Source organism: Mobula birostris, chromosome 7 (assembly GCF_030028105.1).
Source record: "Mobula birostris isolate sMobBir1 chromosome 7, sMobBir1.hap1, whole genome shotgun sequence".
In the NCBI taxonomy this organism is placed as follows: domain Eukaryota; kingdom Metazoa; phylum Chordata; class Chondrichthyes; order Myliobatiformes; family Myliobatidae; genus Mobula; species Mobula birostris.
The window spans coordinates 133,574,928-133,590,432 of NC_092376.1; the positions used below are offsets into that span (position 1 = coordinate 133,574,928).

At 39.0% G+C, this 15,505-nt stretch overlaps 1 protein-coding gene across 3 annotated transcripts in view; it reads left to right on the plus strand.

The window, feature by feature from the left end:
* Nucleotides 1-15,505, plus strand: part of cdhr2 (cadherin related family member 2) — a 138,824-nt gene that overhangs the window by 26,012 nt on the left and 97,307 nt on the right. For all 3 annotated transcript variants that reach the window (XM_072263783.1, XM_072263782.1, XM_072263784.1), the window contains 2 exons: nt 2,900-2,959; nt 4,523-4,603. In XM_072263783.1, the coding sequence (XP_072119884.1) occupies nt 2,900-2,959; nt 4,523-4,603 (141 nt within the window). The remainder of the gene's footprint in view (nt 1-2,899; nt 2,960-4,522; nt 4,604-15,505) is intronic.

The window sequence follows — 15,505 nt, forward strand, 5'->3', positions numbered from 1 at the left end:
AGGATCCAGTTGCAGAAAACAGTATTGAATCCCAGGGTCCAGAGTTTGGTGATGAGTTTTCTGGTATTGAAGTTGGAGTTGAAGTCAATAGTCTAAAATACAGTCCAGATGCTCCAGAAATGAGTGGAGGACCAGACAGGTGGTGTCTGCCATAGTCTTGGTTGCAGTAGGTGGATTTTTGTGGGTTGAGTTTGTCTGGAAGGTTGGAGTTAATACATTTCATGATCAGACTCCCAAAGCACTTTGTGATTGCGGATGTCAGAGTCACTAAACGATAGTCGTTAAAGTTTATAGTACACCTGTCTCTGAATATAGATGCTGACTTTCTATTACTGCTTTTTTTTTGTAATTCAAACTTTTATTATTATTTATTCTTATTTTACAAAACAGCACAGCATGTCATAGAGCAGATAGAGTATAGCATATTTACACAGCCATCCCATGACAGGAAAACAAGTAAAATTTAGAAACAGAAAGAAGTTCTAATTTAAGTTTAAATTAACATACAACCAAAATTGATCCCATGCGTCTTGCACTTTTCCCTCACTGTTAATTCTTCCCAACATGTGTTCATATGATGAAATCTCAATCATTTCCTCAGTCCATTCCTTCACAGTGGGACATCTGTTTTTTTTTCCAGTTTTGCAATATAATTCTTGCAACAGTGATGAGACCCACCTTTAAAATAGTGAACTTGTCATTGTTTACATTAGGTATCATTGTTCCATCACCCAGGAGACCAAGCCGTGGGCACAAGGGGAGTGTGGAAACGACCAATTCCCCAACAAATCAAGAACTTTACACCAAAATGGACGAACCATGCAACACACCCAAATCATGTGAAAATATGTGCCCACCTTATTTTTACATTTCCAGCATAAATTAATATCAACAATCCCCATTTTGTAGAGTCTAGTTGGTGTCCAATAATATCTGTGTACTATCTTGTATTGAATAAATTTCTATTACTGCTTTTGATTATTTGAATATTCTGTGTGTGGATCCCCAGGCCTATCTGGATTTTCGCTCCTTTTAGCACTTCATGATTGAGAACATTGTTTAAGCTATCGTTTCTCAGTACTTTTACATTGGCCTGCCTTGAAATCCATTTGCTGCAGTCCAGCTCATACAATTAATCTACTATATTTCTTTAAAATTAATACTTTTAACTACAGTTTCTTTCTTGTCACCACTCCATTCCAAAATCTTTGGCTGTCCTCTTCCCTTTTCTTTGGCAGCGCTTGTATTTGGCTTTATTAAGAGGTGAAAACAGGTGATTGGAGGGTTCAAAGTTCATCTTGAGGTCAGGTATACTGTAACACCAAGGTGGTTAACACCCTGGTTCAGTTTTAGCCAATTGTTTGGGAGAGGGATGGAACTGATGACTGGGAAGCAGTTTTTGATAGGAACAAAAGGCAATGGCTTTGCTTTTCACAGTGATTGAAGGAAAATTTTGCTTCTCTTGTGATGTATGCTGGATTAGCAATGCTTAAAGTTAGCAATTCAGGCTAAAATTTGACATATTAGTTTAGCTTTTGCAAAATCTTTCTAGAAAGGACTTTAACCCATGATTTTCGGATTCATAACTAAACTATAAAAGGTGTGTATTATGGCTATAAGAGATAACTTGCCTGTAACTGCAACACTCACAAAATGCTGGAGGAACTTAGCAGGTCGGGCAGATCTTTGGATAAAAGCAAACAGTCGACGTTTCAGGCTGAGACACTTCATTAGTCCTGATGAAGAGTCCTGACCCGAAACGTTGACTGTTCACTCTTTTCCATAGATAATGCCTGCCCTGTTGAGTTCCTCCAACATGTTGTGTGTGTTGCTTTGAATTTCCAGCATCTGTAGATTTTCTTGTGTTTGTGATACCTGGAAGTTCATCTCTTTTCATATTCAGGAGGGACAGATGACATGATTTCTTTACTGCTGACTGCAACAGATGTTAAAATTCTCATTTTAAAAAGGACACACTTGTTCAAAATCATTTTCCAAGATTGGCTTGCCTTGATATGCTTAAGGAAACTATTTGTTAGGCTCAGCAGGGAATGTGACTTAGCTGACCGGGAGCTGGGGAGCATATAAGTACTCTTCCCTTTGCAAAGTTAAAGAAAATTGTTGCTGCTGCTCGCTCAATCTAATCCTTTCAGTGATCTCTATAATCAGCCACATTACTGTCTAACTGCCTATCTTCTTTACTTCCTGCATCAGCTACCTTGGACCCACATTCCAGTGATTCTAGCCTTGATCTGAACACCAATCCCAGCCTATATTCTGAGTCCCTTCTCCTGCACCAATTAACTGATGGGCTGCTACAATACTACCAGCATAATCAGTTCGGATAGATTTGCAGACTTGGTGACAATTTGCCCAAAGATACAAACATCACCATTTTGACAACAAGGTAATGGGCCAAAATCTACCATCTTCTTCATAACATTATCAATTTTAGCTGGAGAATATGCTGGAAATATTTAGCAAGCCAGACAACATGAGAAGAGCGATTTTCGACTACTTTCCTTACATATTTGATTTTGATGGGATGCCTGCAGCCACTAATGTTTCCCAAGTTCATGTGAAGCAACTGTGAGGCAGGGACTTCAGCCTGTGAGCTTCTGGATCAAAGGAGGGAAGAGATTACCTTCCAAATCTGTGAAGCGTTAGCTCTCTTTCATTTGTGAGGTGATTACTTAGATTGACAACCTATTAAATGTCATCAATATCACTTACAAACTGCTTTAAATATTAGTTCAATATGATTGTAAGTATCTGTGAGCTCAGTCATATGTTATCACAACAGAACCGTGAGGTAGTTCGCCATTCTATATTTAATGAAAGAAGTTAAAAATTTTAAGTTGGCTCCAGCTAAATTCTTCTCTTTTCTTTTTAACACAAGACCAAGTATATTATGAAAGTTACAATTTCTGTCACTGATGGAGTGGATACAAGGAGAATGGTAAGTATTGTTAAATTTATTTAAGGATCAAAATGTTTGAATAAACAATCTAATACTGAACGGAATGACTATGTTAAAAATGTACATATACCCACAATTAAGTATATGGCAAAATGTACAAACCCAGAAATTAAAGCTTTTGTTGAAATGAATTTTAAGTAGTGTGAAAGCTTACAAACATTTGATTGGCCAAGGTTAAACTCATCCAATCTGCTGCATAATTGCTCTTGCTCTGCTTCTAAATCTTATGAAACCCATCTTGCCTGATTGATAATGGATTAACACTTATACTACTTACGTTATTCGTGTGTTTTCTGATGATGAATTTTGAAATTGTTTATACTGAAAATTTGATCATTTTAAAGATATATAAAAAAACCTTGAAAAGTACATATAAAGCAGACTTATTGACATAGCTGAGGACTGCAGATGTATGAAGTACAGAGAAATCTAGGTGGTTTTGTGCAAGAATGGCAAAATCTTAGGAGTACAGTGTGGAATGTAGTTAGGTGGGCAAATGCCTGTTAGGCCTTTATTGGATGAAGATTGCAATTTAATAGTAGGAAAGTATTATTACAAATGTAGTGAGTTCTGAGTACAGTTTTGGTCCCTTTTTTAAAGGAAGGATATACTGGCTTTGATGGCAGTCCAAAAGAAATTCACTAGGCTAATTCCTGGGATGGGAAAATAATGCAATCAAGAGCAGCTGAAGAAATTAGAAATGGCACAGAAGAATGGGGTATCCCTTGCCCATCCTCTGGGTCCCCCCTCCCGCCGCCCTCCTTGTCTTTCTTCCTGGACCTCCTGTCCCATGATCCTCTTGTATCCCTTTTGCCTATCACCTGTCCAGCTCTTGGCTCCATCCCTCCCCCTCCTGTCTTCTCCTATCATTTTGGATCCCCCCTCCCCCTCCAACTTTCAAATCCCTTACTCACTCTTCCTTCAGTTAGTCCTGGCGAAGGGTCTCGGCCTGAAACGTTGACTGCACCTCTTCCTAGAGATGCTGCCTGGCCTGCTGCGTTCACCAGCAACTTTGATGTGTGTTGGTTGAAGAATGGGATACATCAGCCATGGCTTGTGAAGTGAATGGTGGTGCAAACTTCAGGAGCTGAGTTACTGATTCCTGATCCTACTTTCTTATCTTTTTATATATGTTGCAAATTTCCTAAATACATGGTTTTCTAGATGGACTAATTAGCTATTGGGTAGCTGCAGAGGCTTAAGGGAGGCTCTTTAAGATTTCATAAAGCTCCTTTAAATCAATTTACAGAACTGTAAATTGAATCAAATCTCGATGAAGTTGTAGAGTTTGTATTAGAATAGAACATTTCAGTAAGTCTTTGAATATCCATATTGCTTTATTTAGAAATTTAAAATATTGCTGCCATTTCAATATACTTACAGGGCTTGATAAGCTGTGTTTAAAATGGACATTTTTTTAATCTATTTTATTCTCCAAAGCTTAACTTTCACTGGGAAGTTTTGATTAACATTGAAACAATGATTGTCTATGTAATGATTCATAACTTCCAGTTAAGTAACTTCTCTTGCTTCCATCTCTAGAACCAAACAATCGTTGTTGAAGATGCCAATGATGTCACCCCTATTTTTAAAAATGCCCCATATGTGGAAAATATTTTTGAGGTGAGTTATATCCATTTTTCACCTCTGAATTTTTTGCGGCACCGAAAGTTGCAATAGCAGTGACATATTTTCCTTAGACATGGCTTTAAATCCACTCACAATTGATACAATGAACCAGCTATAAATTAGCACAAGTTAGCAATGTCAGAAAACTGGGAAATCTTTCTCTGAGAGCCTTTATGACTGCCCATGAGGTAAAATTGCACTGATGCATTGGAACGTAATACTGCAATTTTAACTTTACGTGGGTGCATGGAATCACTTAAATTTAACTGCTTTTGGAATACTTTAATAGACATATTTTCCTCTTATGCAGTCCCTTGGGGTTAAGAATGGCCATCTTCCAATCCAGTGCGATGTGTTATGAGGTGACTGGTGAGGCCAGTGAGGGATCTGCAGAATCTGCCTCAGGTGGAGCTGAAGGGCTTGACAGATCAGAATCAGAATCAGGTTTAATATCACTGGCATATGTCGTGAAATTTGCTAACATTGTAGCAGCAGTCCAATGCAATACATGATAATAGAGAGAAAAAGAAAACTGAATTACAGTAAATATATTTATATTAAATAGTTAAATTAAGTAAGTAGTGCAAAAAGTAGGAAATAAAATAAAGCAGGACAGGCATGTGTGTAGATTAGTAAGTGGTCTACTGCTTCTGTCATTTATACTGAACTTATTTGTGTCCTTAAATAAGGTACCCAAAGTTCATAATGCTATAATGAATGCTGCTACTTTTGAAAGTTATTGTTCAAGGGATCCCCATGAGATTGTGAGGATATTATTTTTATGGAAGCATTGAAAGTATCCTTAGATCATTTTCTCCATCTACTTCTTGTGAAAACAGAGCTTGAAATAAAGGGTTGGTTTCAAGACTCTGGCACTGTACCCATGATCTGCTCAATGGCGAAGATGGGTGTAATTAGAGCCTCATTCCTGGGCTGTTGGTTTGGAAAAGTCACTGACTTTGGTCACTTATTTATTTTGGAGCATTCTACAGAAATAGCCCTAGTGGCATCTCTTTAATACCTCTGTATTTTCTCCATTGTCTCAGAGGCAGGCAAGGATGGAGATTAAACATGGAACAAAGTACACTGTTACGTAACCGGCAACAATGAATATCAATCGAGACAGGTTATATAAAAACAACCAAATATTTATTAAACATGGATAAACGATAAGGGAAAAAACAAACAAAAACTTTAACCGGAAGTTAACAGATATGCAGCCGTTCACCAACTCGCCACTCGGCTCTGGTTCTTAAAGCATTAGATGCAAAAACAGTTCTTAAAGCGATACAGTCAGATATAGTTCTTAAAGTGATAACTTCTAAAGTCCACCAGTTTTACACATTCAATTGGGAGAGACTTCTCTGGAGAAGGATCTCTTCACAGACGCAACTTTCCTGCTGGTTCTGTCCACAGGATTCACGATGCCAAAAGTAAACAATTTAAGTCAACTGACCTCAAATTCCTTTAGAGAGAGAGCACCTTTTTGCATGAACTCCTTGCTCTTTTTGGCAAGAGTGATCCTCGATGCAGGTCGTACTCCTCCAACGAAGTCTCATTAAGGTCGATCCTTTATTAAACTGCCAAACAATGCCGACTTCTCTCGATCCTTCGATCCTGTACTTCGATAAATTCTTCACTCTCCCTTCTAATGCTGGAATTGAGTAAATCAACACATCTAGCCAAAAATTTCCAGTCCAATAATATGGTATCTTGCAACAGAACACAAAACCGTTTTAAAAATGAAACTGCGTCACAAAAACAAACACGCAACAGAAGCGGAGATACAGCACGTTCTACCTGGAAATCTACAAACTAGAAAAAAACCAACTGCGTCACCTGGGTCGACCCTTATATAGTCATGGGTCACATGTCATCACATGACCTCACATTGGCAGGAAAATCACGTCAGGTGACCTCCAAAAGACCATTACATCATTCTCACAAAAAACACAGATCTCCTTGAGCATGTAACAACACGAACAGGCCTTTCAGCCCATCATGTCTGTACTGACCACAATGTTAATGAAAACTAATCCCATCTCTGCACATGGTCTATATCCTTCAGTTCCCTGCCTGTTTATGTTGCTGTTTAAGTGCCTTTTCTTTCTTTTTCAACCTTTTTATTAAGTTTCAAAATTAAACATAACGATAATAGTAATGATACATAGAGATCGGGATTACAATAATAATAGTTAACATGTACAAGCACAGATTCCAAGTAACAAATATAGTTTAGCCTCCCAATCTCATTGTAACTGACCATGAAAAAGATACTTTATAAAGAGAGGAAAAGTAAACCCTCTAGACTAAAGAAAATTAAACTTAAAAAAAAAACAAACGAAGTTTGGGCTGTCATATTACATCGGCTAAAATTATTATTTGTTGTTAACTCCGCTCCTCTATACATGAACAAAAATATTACTACAAAAGATTCAGAAAGGGTCAACTTACATCATATGAAAATATTGAATAAATGGCTTCCAAGTTTCTTCAAATTTAACCGAAGAATCCATAGTACCACTCCTAATTTTTTCCAAGTTTGGGCATGCTATCATTTGGGAAAACCATTGAAATGTAGTGGGGGGATTAGAATCTTTCCAGTTAAATAAAATTGATCTTCTGGCTATTAATGTAACAAATGCAATTAGACGACAAGCTGACGAGGATAAACAACTAGAGTCTATCACTGGTAGTCCAAAAATTGCAGTAATAGGATGAGGTTGTAAATCAATACGCAGAACTACTGAAATAATACCAAAAATATCTTTCCAATATTTTTCTAGAAGAGGACAAGACCAGAACATATTTGTCAAGCAAACTACCTCAGAATTACATCTATCACAAACAGGATTTATATGGCAATAAAAATGAGCTAACTTATCCTTGGACATGTGAGCCCTGTGAACCACCTTAAATTGTATCAAGGCGTGTCTAGCACACATTGAGGAAGTATTGACTAATGGAAGAATTTTTTCCCATTTCTCTGTAGATAAAGATATTTGAAGTTCGCTTTCCCGCTCATACTTATTTTTATCAGATGTACCCAGATGTGTTTTCGTTGTCAGATCATAAATAATTGCAATTAAACTCTTCTGATAAGGGTTTAAACCTAATTTTTTTCCTGTAACTTCAATTTGATGCGACATTGGAAAGGTAGATAAAGTAATGTTCAAAAGGTTTCTAATCTGTAAATATCTGAAGAAATGTGATCTAGGCAAATTATATTTATTAGACAACTGTTCAAAAGACATAAAACAATCATTCATGAATAAATCATGAAAACTTGTTATTCCCTTTGTTTTCCATAGAAGAAAAGCTTGATCAATTCTAGATGGTTGAAAGAAAAAATTAGATATAATGGAACTTGACAGGATAAATTTGTTCAATCCAAAGAATTTACGAAATTGAAATCATACCATCCTGGAAACTGTTGGTGGGGACGACCGACCAGGTGTGAGCCACGGTGGCAGGGCCTCCGGCACTGAGCCTGACCCTGTGGTGCAGAAGGGTGGGATGGAGAAGAGGAGAGCTGTCATCATTGGAGACTCCATAGTCAGGGGAGCAGACAGGAGATTTTGTGGACGTGAGAAGGACACCCGTATGGTTTGTTGCCTCCTGGATGCCAGGGTCCGGGATGTCTCTGACCGGGTGCATGACATCCTGGTACGAGCGGGAAAGCAACCAGAAGTCGTGATACATGTTGGGACCAACGACATAGTAAGGAAGAGGGATGAGGTCCTGAAGTGTGAGTTTCGGGAACTAGGCAGAAGGCTGAAGAACAGGACCTCAAGGGTGACGTTCTCAGGATTGCTGCCAGTGCTACGTGATAGTGATGGTAAGAATTGGAGGAGATGGCAGTTGAATGCGTGGCTGAGGAGTTAGTGCAGGGAGCAGGGTTTTAGATTTTTAGATCATTGGGATCTCTTCTGGGGAAGGTGGGACCTGTACAGATTGGATGGGTTGCACCTGAACTCAAGGGGGAGCAATATCCTTGCAGGTAGGTTTGCTAGCATGGTTTGGGAGGGTTTAAACTAATTTGCGAGGGGGATGGGACCCAGAACGATAGAGCAATGAAAGAAGTGCATGGAGTAAAGCCAGATCTAACATACAGAGAGGTTTGAGGAAAGAGAAGCAGAATAAACGGTGTAAAGACAGTAAGGTAGAAGGGCTGAAATGTGTGTACCTCAATGCAAGAAGCATCAGGAACGAAGGTGATGAACTGAAAGCTTGGACACATACATGGAATTATGATATAGTGGCCATTACAGAGACTTGGCCGGCACCAGGGCAGGAATGGATTCTCAATATTCCTGGATTTCAGTGCTTTAAAAGGGATAGAGAGGGTGGAAAAAGGGGATGAGGGGTGGCATTACTGGTCAGGGATACTATTACAGCTACAGAAAGGGTGGGTAATGTAGCAGGATCCTCTTTTGAGTCAATATGGGTGGAAGTCAGGAACAGGAAGGGAGCAGTTACTCTACTGGGGGTATTCTATAGGCACCCTGGTAACAGGAGAGATACAGAGGAGCAGATTGGGAGGCAGATTTTGGAAAGGTGCAAAAATAACAGGGTTGTTATCATGGGTGACTTTAACTTCCCTAATATTGATTGGCACCTGATTAGTTCCAAGGGTTTAGATGGGGCAGAGTTTGTTAAGTGTGTCCAGGACGGATTCCTGTCACAGTATGTGGACAGGCCGACCGGGGGAATGCCATACTAGATCTAGTACTAGGTAATGAACCAGGTCAGGTCACAGATCTCTCAGTGGGTGAGCATATGGGGGACAGTGACCCCTGCTCCCTGGCCTTTAGTATTATCATGGAAAAGGATAGAATTAGAGAGGACAGGAAAATTTTTAATTGGGGAAAGGCAAATTATGAGGCTATAAGGCTAGAACTTGCGGGTGTGAATTGGGATGATGTTTTTGCAGGGAAATATACTATGGGCATGTGGTCGATGTTTAGAGATCTCTTGCGGGATGTTAGGGATAAATTTGTCCCGGTGAGGAAGATAAAGAATGGTAGGGTGAAGGAACCATGGGTGACAAGTGAGGTGGAAAATCTAGTCAGGTGGAAGAAGGCAGCATACATGAGGTTTAGGAAGCAAGGATCGGATGGGTCTATTGAGGAATATAGGGAAGCAAGAAAGGAGCTTAAGAAGGGACTGAGAAGAGCAAGAAGGGGGCATGAGAAGGCCTTGGTGAGTAGGGTAAAGGAAAACCCCTAGGCATTCTTCAATTATGTGAAGAAAAAAAGGATGACAGGAGTGAAGGCAGGACCGATTAGAGATAAAGGTGGGAAGATGTGCCTGGAGGCTGTGGAAGTGAGCGAGGTCCTCAATGAATACTTCTGTTCGGTATTTACCAATGAGAGGGAACTTGATGATGGTGAGGACAATATGAGTGAGGTTGATGTTCTGGAGCATGTTGATATTAAGGGAGAGGAGGTGTTGGAGTTGTTAAAATACATTAGGACAGATAAGTCCCCGGGTCCTGACGGAATATTCCCCAGGCTGCTCCACAAGGTGAGAGAAGAGATTGCTGAGCCTCTGGCTAGGATGTTTATGTCCTTGCTGTCCACGGGAGTGGTACCGGAGGATTGGAGGGAGGCGAATGTTGTCCCCTTTTTCAAAAAGGTGGTAGGGATAGTCCGGGTAATTATAGACCAGTGAGCCTTACGTCTGTGGTGGGAAAGCTGTTGGAAAAGATTCTTAGAGATAGGATCTATAGGCATTTAGAGAATCATGGTCTGATCAGGGACAGTCAGCATGGCTTTGTGAAGGGCAGATCGTGTCTAACAAGCCTGATAGAGTTCTTTGAGGAGGTGACCAGACATATAGATGAAGGTAGTGCAGTGGATGTGATCTGTATGGATTTTAGTAAGGCATTTGAGAAGGTTCCACACGGTACTCATATTCAGAAAGTTAGAAGGCATGGGATCCAGGGAAGATTGGCCAGGTGGATTCAGAATTGGTTTGCCTGCAGAAGGCAGAGAGTGGTGGTGGAGGGAGTACATTCAGATTGGAGGATTGTGACTAGTGGTGTCCCACAAGGATCTGTTCTGGGACCTCTACTTTTCGTGATTTTTATTAACGACCTGGATGTGGGGGTAGAAGGGTGGGTTGGCAAGTTTGCAGACGACACAAAGGTTGGTGTTGTTGTAGATAGTGTGGAGGATTGTCAAAGATTGCAGAGAGACATTGATAGGATGCAGAAGTGGGCTGAGAAGTGGCAGTTGGAGTTCAACCCGGAGAGGTTTGAGGTGGTACACTTTGGAAGGACAAACTCCAAGGCAGAGTACAAAGTAAATGGCAGGATACTTGGTAGTGTGGAGGAGCAGAGGGATCTCAGGGTACATGTCCACAGATCCCTGAAAGTTGCCTCACAGGTGGATAGGGTAGTTAAGAAAGCTTATGGGGTGTTAGCTTTCATAAGTCGAGGGATAGAGTTTAAGAGTTGCGATGTAATGATGCAGCTCTATAAAACTCTGGTTAGGCCACTCTTGGAGTATTGTGTCCAGTTCTGGTAACCTCACTATAGGAAGGATGTGGAAGCATTGGAAAGGGTACAGAAGAGATTTACCAGGATGCTGCCTGGTTTAGAAAATATGCATTATGATCAGAGATTAAGGGAGCTAGGGCTTTACTCTTTGGAGAGAAGGAGGATGAGAGGAGACATGATAGAAGTGTACAAGATAATAAGAGGAATAGATAGAGTGGATAGCCAGCGCCTTCTCCCCAGGGCACCACTGCTCAATACAAGAGGACATGGCTTTAAGGTAAGGGGTGGGAAGTTCAAGGGGGATATTAGAGGAAGGTTTTTTACTCAGAGAGTGGTTGGTGCGTGGAATGCACTGCCTGAGTCAGTGGTGGAGGCAGATGCACTAGTGAAGTTTAAGAGACTCTAGACAGGTATATGGAGGAATTTAAGGTGGGGGCTTATATGGGAGGCAGGGTTTGAGAGTCGGCACAACATTGTGGGCCAAAGGGCCTGTACTGTGCTGTACTATTCTATGGTCTGTGTTCTATATTCGTATTGGGTGTTTAATTATTGGATTTATCATTTGTTTATTCAATTTAGTAAGTGCAAAGGGAAGTGCAGCTCCTAGAATAGAAGCCAGCGAAAAACCCTGTACAGACTCCCGCTCGAGGTTCATCCATCGTGGACGTTGAGTTTCATCCAATTCTTGTGTCCAAAACGTTAAATATTGAATGTTAATTGCCCAGTAATAAAATCTAAGATTCGGCAAAGCCAAACCGCCCCTTTTTTGATTTCTGTAAATATTTCTTCCTTAACCTGGGACTTCTATTCTGCCAGATATATGAAGAAATTTTAGAATGAATAATATCAAAAAAAGATTTAGGGATAAAAATTGGTACCGCCTGAAATATATACAAAAATTTAGGTAAAATAATCATCTTAATAGTGTTAATATGACCAATCAAAGAAGGACAATGGGGACATTTAGTAAACAGTTGTTTAACATGATCAAGTAAGGGTAAAAAATTAATTTTAAATTGATCCTTGACCTTCTTAGTAAGTTTAACATCCAAATATGTAAAATAATCAGTAACTAATCTAAATGGTGCTTGTCTATAAATTGGAACTTGCATATTTAATGGGAAAAGAACACTCTTATTAAGGTTCAATTTATAACCAGAAAAACTACTAAACTGAGCAAATAGTGTTATTACTGCAGGGATGGATTTCTCTGGATTAGAGATATATAGTATCAGGTCATCTGCATATAGTGATACTTCATGCGACCCATTCCCATGAATAATGCTTAACATATTAGGTGAATCACAAATAGCATTTGCCAAGGGCTCCAGGGCAATATCAAAAAGTAAAAGGCTTAAAAGACAGCCCTGTCTAGTATCTTGAAAAAGCCTAAAAAACGGAGATCTCTGATTATTGGTAAATACAGCAGCCAGAGGTGTACGATATGTCAATTGAACCCAGGATACAAGTTTCCCCCACCATCCGAAGGTAGAGCATTCCTATGAAATGATTTGTAAGCCGGAATGTCGTAAAGTGAAGAAGCAATTACCATTTATTTATACGGGAAAAATTTGTGAGCATTCGCAGATCCAAAAAATAACCTACCAAATCATGCCAAATAACACACAATATCTAAAATAACAGTAACATATAGTAGAAGCAGGAATGATATGATAAATACACAGCCTATATAAAGTAGAAATACTTTTTTACAATCATTGCCGCACTGTTCTTCGTAGCGAAAATCTCACGCAAGCACTCTCGGCAGAAACACTCTTTCCAGTAACCTTTAAGCTATGAAGCTGCCAAATCATACCAAATAACACATAAAAATACACAACCTATATAAAGTAGAAATAATGTATGTACAGTGTAGTATCACTTACCAGAATTGGGAAGACAGCACCGAGCACACTGATGATGGTGTGTTAGGCTGAGTCGTCAGAGGTTGGGGTGGTGGGACACTGGAGTGTCATCTCATCGTCGTCTGTTTCCATCAGAGCAGGCAAGTCATCTTCTTCTATGTCTGCCTGTCTCGGTGTTGAAGGTCGAGGTTCGTTGTCTGCTGTGGCTGATGTGGAAGGCTTGAAAAACGACAGTATGCTTGACTGCTTAGCCTCGCGCATTTTTCTATCATACAGTTCTTTGTAAGCACTCAAACCATCCTGCAAATATTCCCTAAACCTATGTACCCTTTGAAAATTAAAGTCATACTTTTCTGCAATCATTGCAGTGAAAATCTCATGCAGTTGCTTCACGTTCAGTTCCTGGACGACTTCACTTTCGGTCCGTTTGCTACTGCATTCGGTTTCGATTGTTATCCTTTCCTCTTCCAATTGCATCAGCTCTTCATCTATCAGTTCTTAGTCATGGGATGCCAAAACCTTTTCAATATCATCTTTGTCAACTTCCACAAGCCAAACTCACTTTGTCCTTACTTCGTTCACCATGACTGAAAAGCTTAATTATGTCTAGTTTTATGCTAAGTTGAACACCCTTACGAGCTCTTTTAGGCTTTTCCGATACCTTAGAACTCATCTTGCTAATGGCTGCTCACAGGCACATGTTTAAGCAATGCCGGCTAGAATGCAGTTCCAGGGGAGGAGCTTGGCTGCTTGGGGCACGCGCTGCCTTTTATCGTGCGCTGTTTTTTTCATAACAGTGAAAACACCTTCTGTTAGTGAAAACAGGTAACTAATGTAGGTCTTTCATAACAGTGAGGTTTCGTAAAGCGAACATTCGAAAAGCGGGGGACTCCTGTATAAATTTTGAGCTGAAATTAAATTTCTCAAGTATATCAAATAAATATTCCCATTCAAGTCTGTCAAATGCCTTCTCAGTGTCAAGCAAAATAACACATTCTGGAGTTTTAACTGAAGTAGTGTATACAATGTTCATTAGTCTCCTAATATTAAAATGTGAATAACGATTTTCAATAAATCCTGTCTGATCTTCGGAGACAATTTGTGGTAGTATCTTCTCCATTCTAATTGCTAATACTTTGGAAAAGATTTTAGAATCCACATTCAACAAAAATATAGGTCTATATCATGCACATTCAGTGGGATTTTTATCTTTTTTAGGAATTAATTAAATAGATGCTTCATAAAAGGATTGTGGTAATTTACCTACAGATAAGGCATCTTTAGAGATTATACATAACCAGGGAGAAAGTACATCTGAAAAAGATTTATAAAATTCAACTGTATACCCATCCGGGCCAGGTGCTTTACCAGAATTCATTGAAAAAATTGCTTTCCTTATTTCCTCTTCAGTAATGGTTGCATCTAATGTTAAACGTTCATTGGCTGGTAATTTTGGAATGTTTAATTTCCTTAAAAATTTATGCATTATGTAGGATCGTCAGGAAATTTTGATTGATATAAATTGGTATAAAATTCTTGAAAAGATTTATTAATTTCATCATGGTCAACCATCAAACTACCATCCCTTCTACGAATTTTATTAATCTGACATTTCGCCAAAGCAGCTTTCAATTGATTAGCCAGTAATTTACCTGATTTATCACCATGTATGTAAAATTGACTCTTAGTTTTAAGTAATTGATTTTCAATCAAGGCTGTTAATAAAAAACAATGTTGCATCTGAAGTTCAACTTTCTCTTTATAAAGCTCCAAATTAGGAGCAATGGAATATTTTTTATCAATTTCTTTAATCTTATCAGCCAATGTATGTATTTCCCTATTAATATGGTTTTTCACTCCAGCAGAATATGAAATAATTTGCCCGTGAATATATACTTTAAAGGTATCTCATAATATCCCACTGGAAATTTCTTCCATTGAGTTAGATAAAAAGAAAAATGCAGTCTGGTCTTTAATAATATAATCAAAATTTAAATCTTGAAGCAAAATAGAATTGAACCTCCATTGTCTGGTACTAAAATTTGCATCCATAAATTTAATTGATAGTTTCAAATGTGCATGGGCAGAAATGGCGATTGCATCATACTTACAGGTAGTGACAAATGAAACTAATCAAGAATCAATAAAAAAGTAATCAATTCTAGAGTAATTATGATATACATGAGAAAAGAAAGAGAACTCTTTATCATTAGGATATAAAAACCTCCAAAATCTAAAATTCCCGAGTCAACGAAAAAGGAATTAATAAGAACAGCAGATTTGTTTGGAAGTGCCAGATTGGGTGCAGACCTATCCATCATAAGATTCAAGCAACAATTAAAATCATATTTAAATGCCTCTTAACCGTTGCAATCATATTTGCTTCTACTCTCCCCCGGCGGAATGTTTCAGGCATATACCACTCCATGTGCAAAAAATCTTGCCTTGTAGATATTTCTTAGAATTCTCCCTCTCACCTTAAAACTGCCCTCTAGTGTTTGGCTTTTCCACTTTGGGAAAAGAAAACCC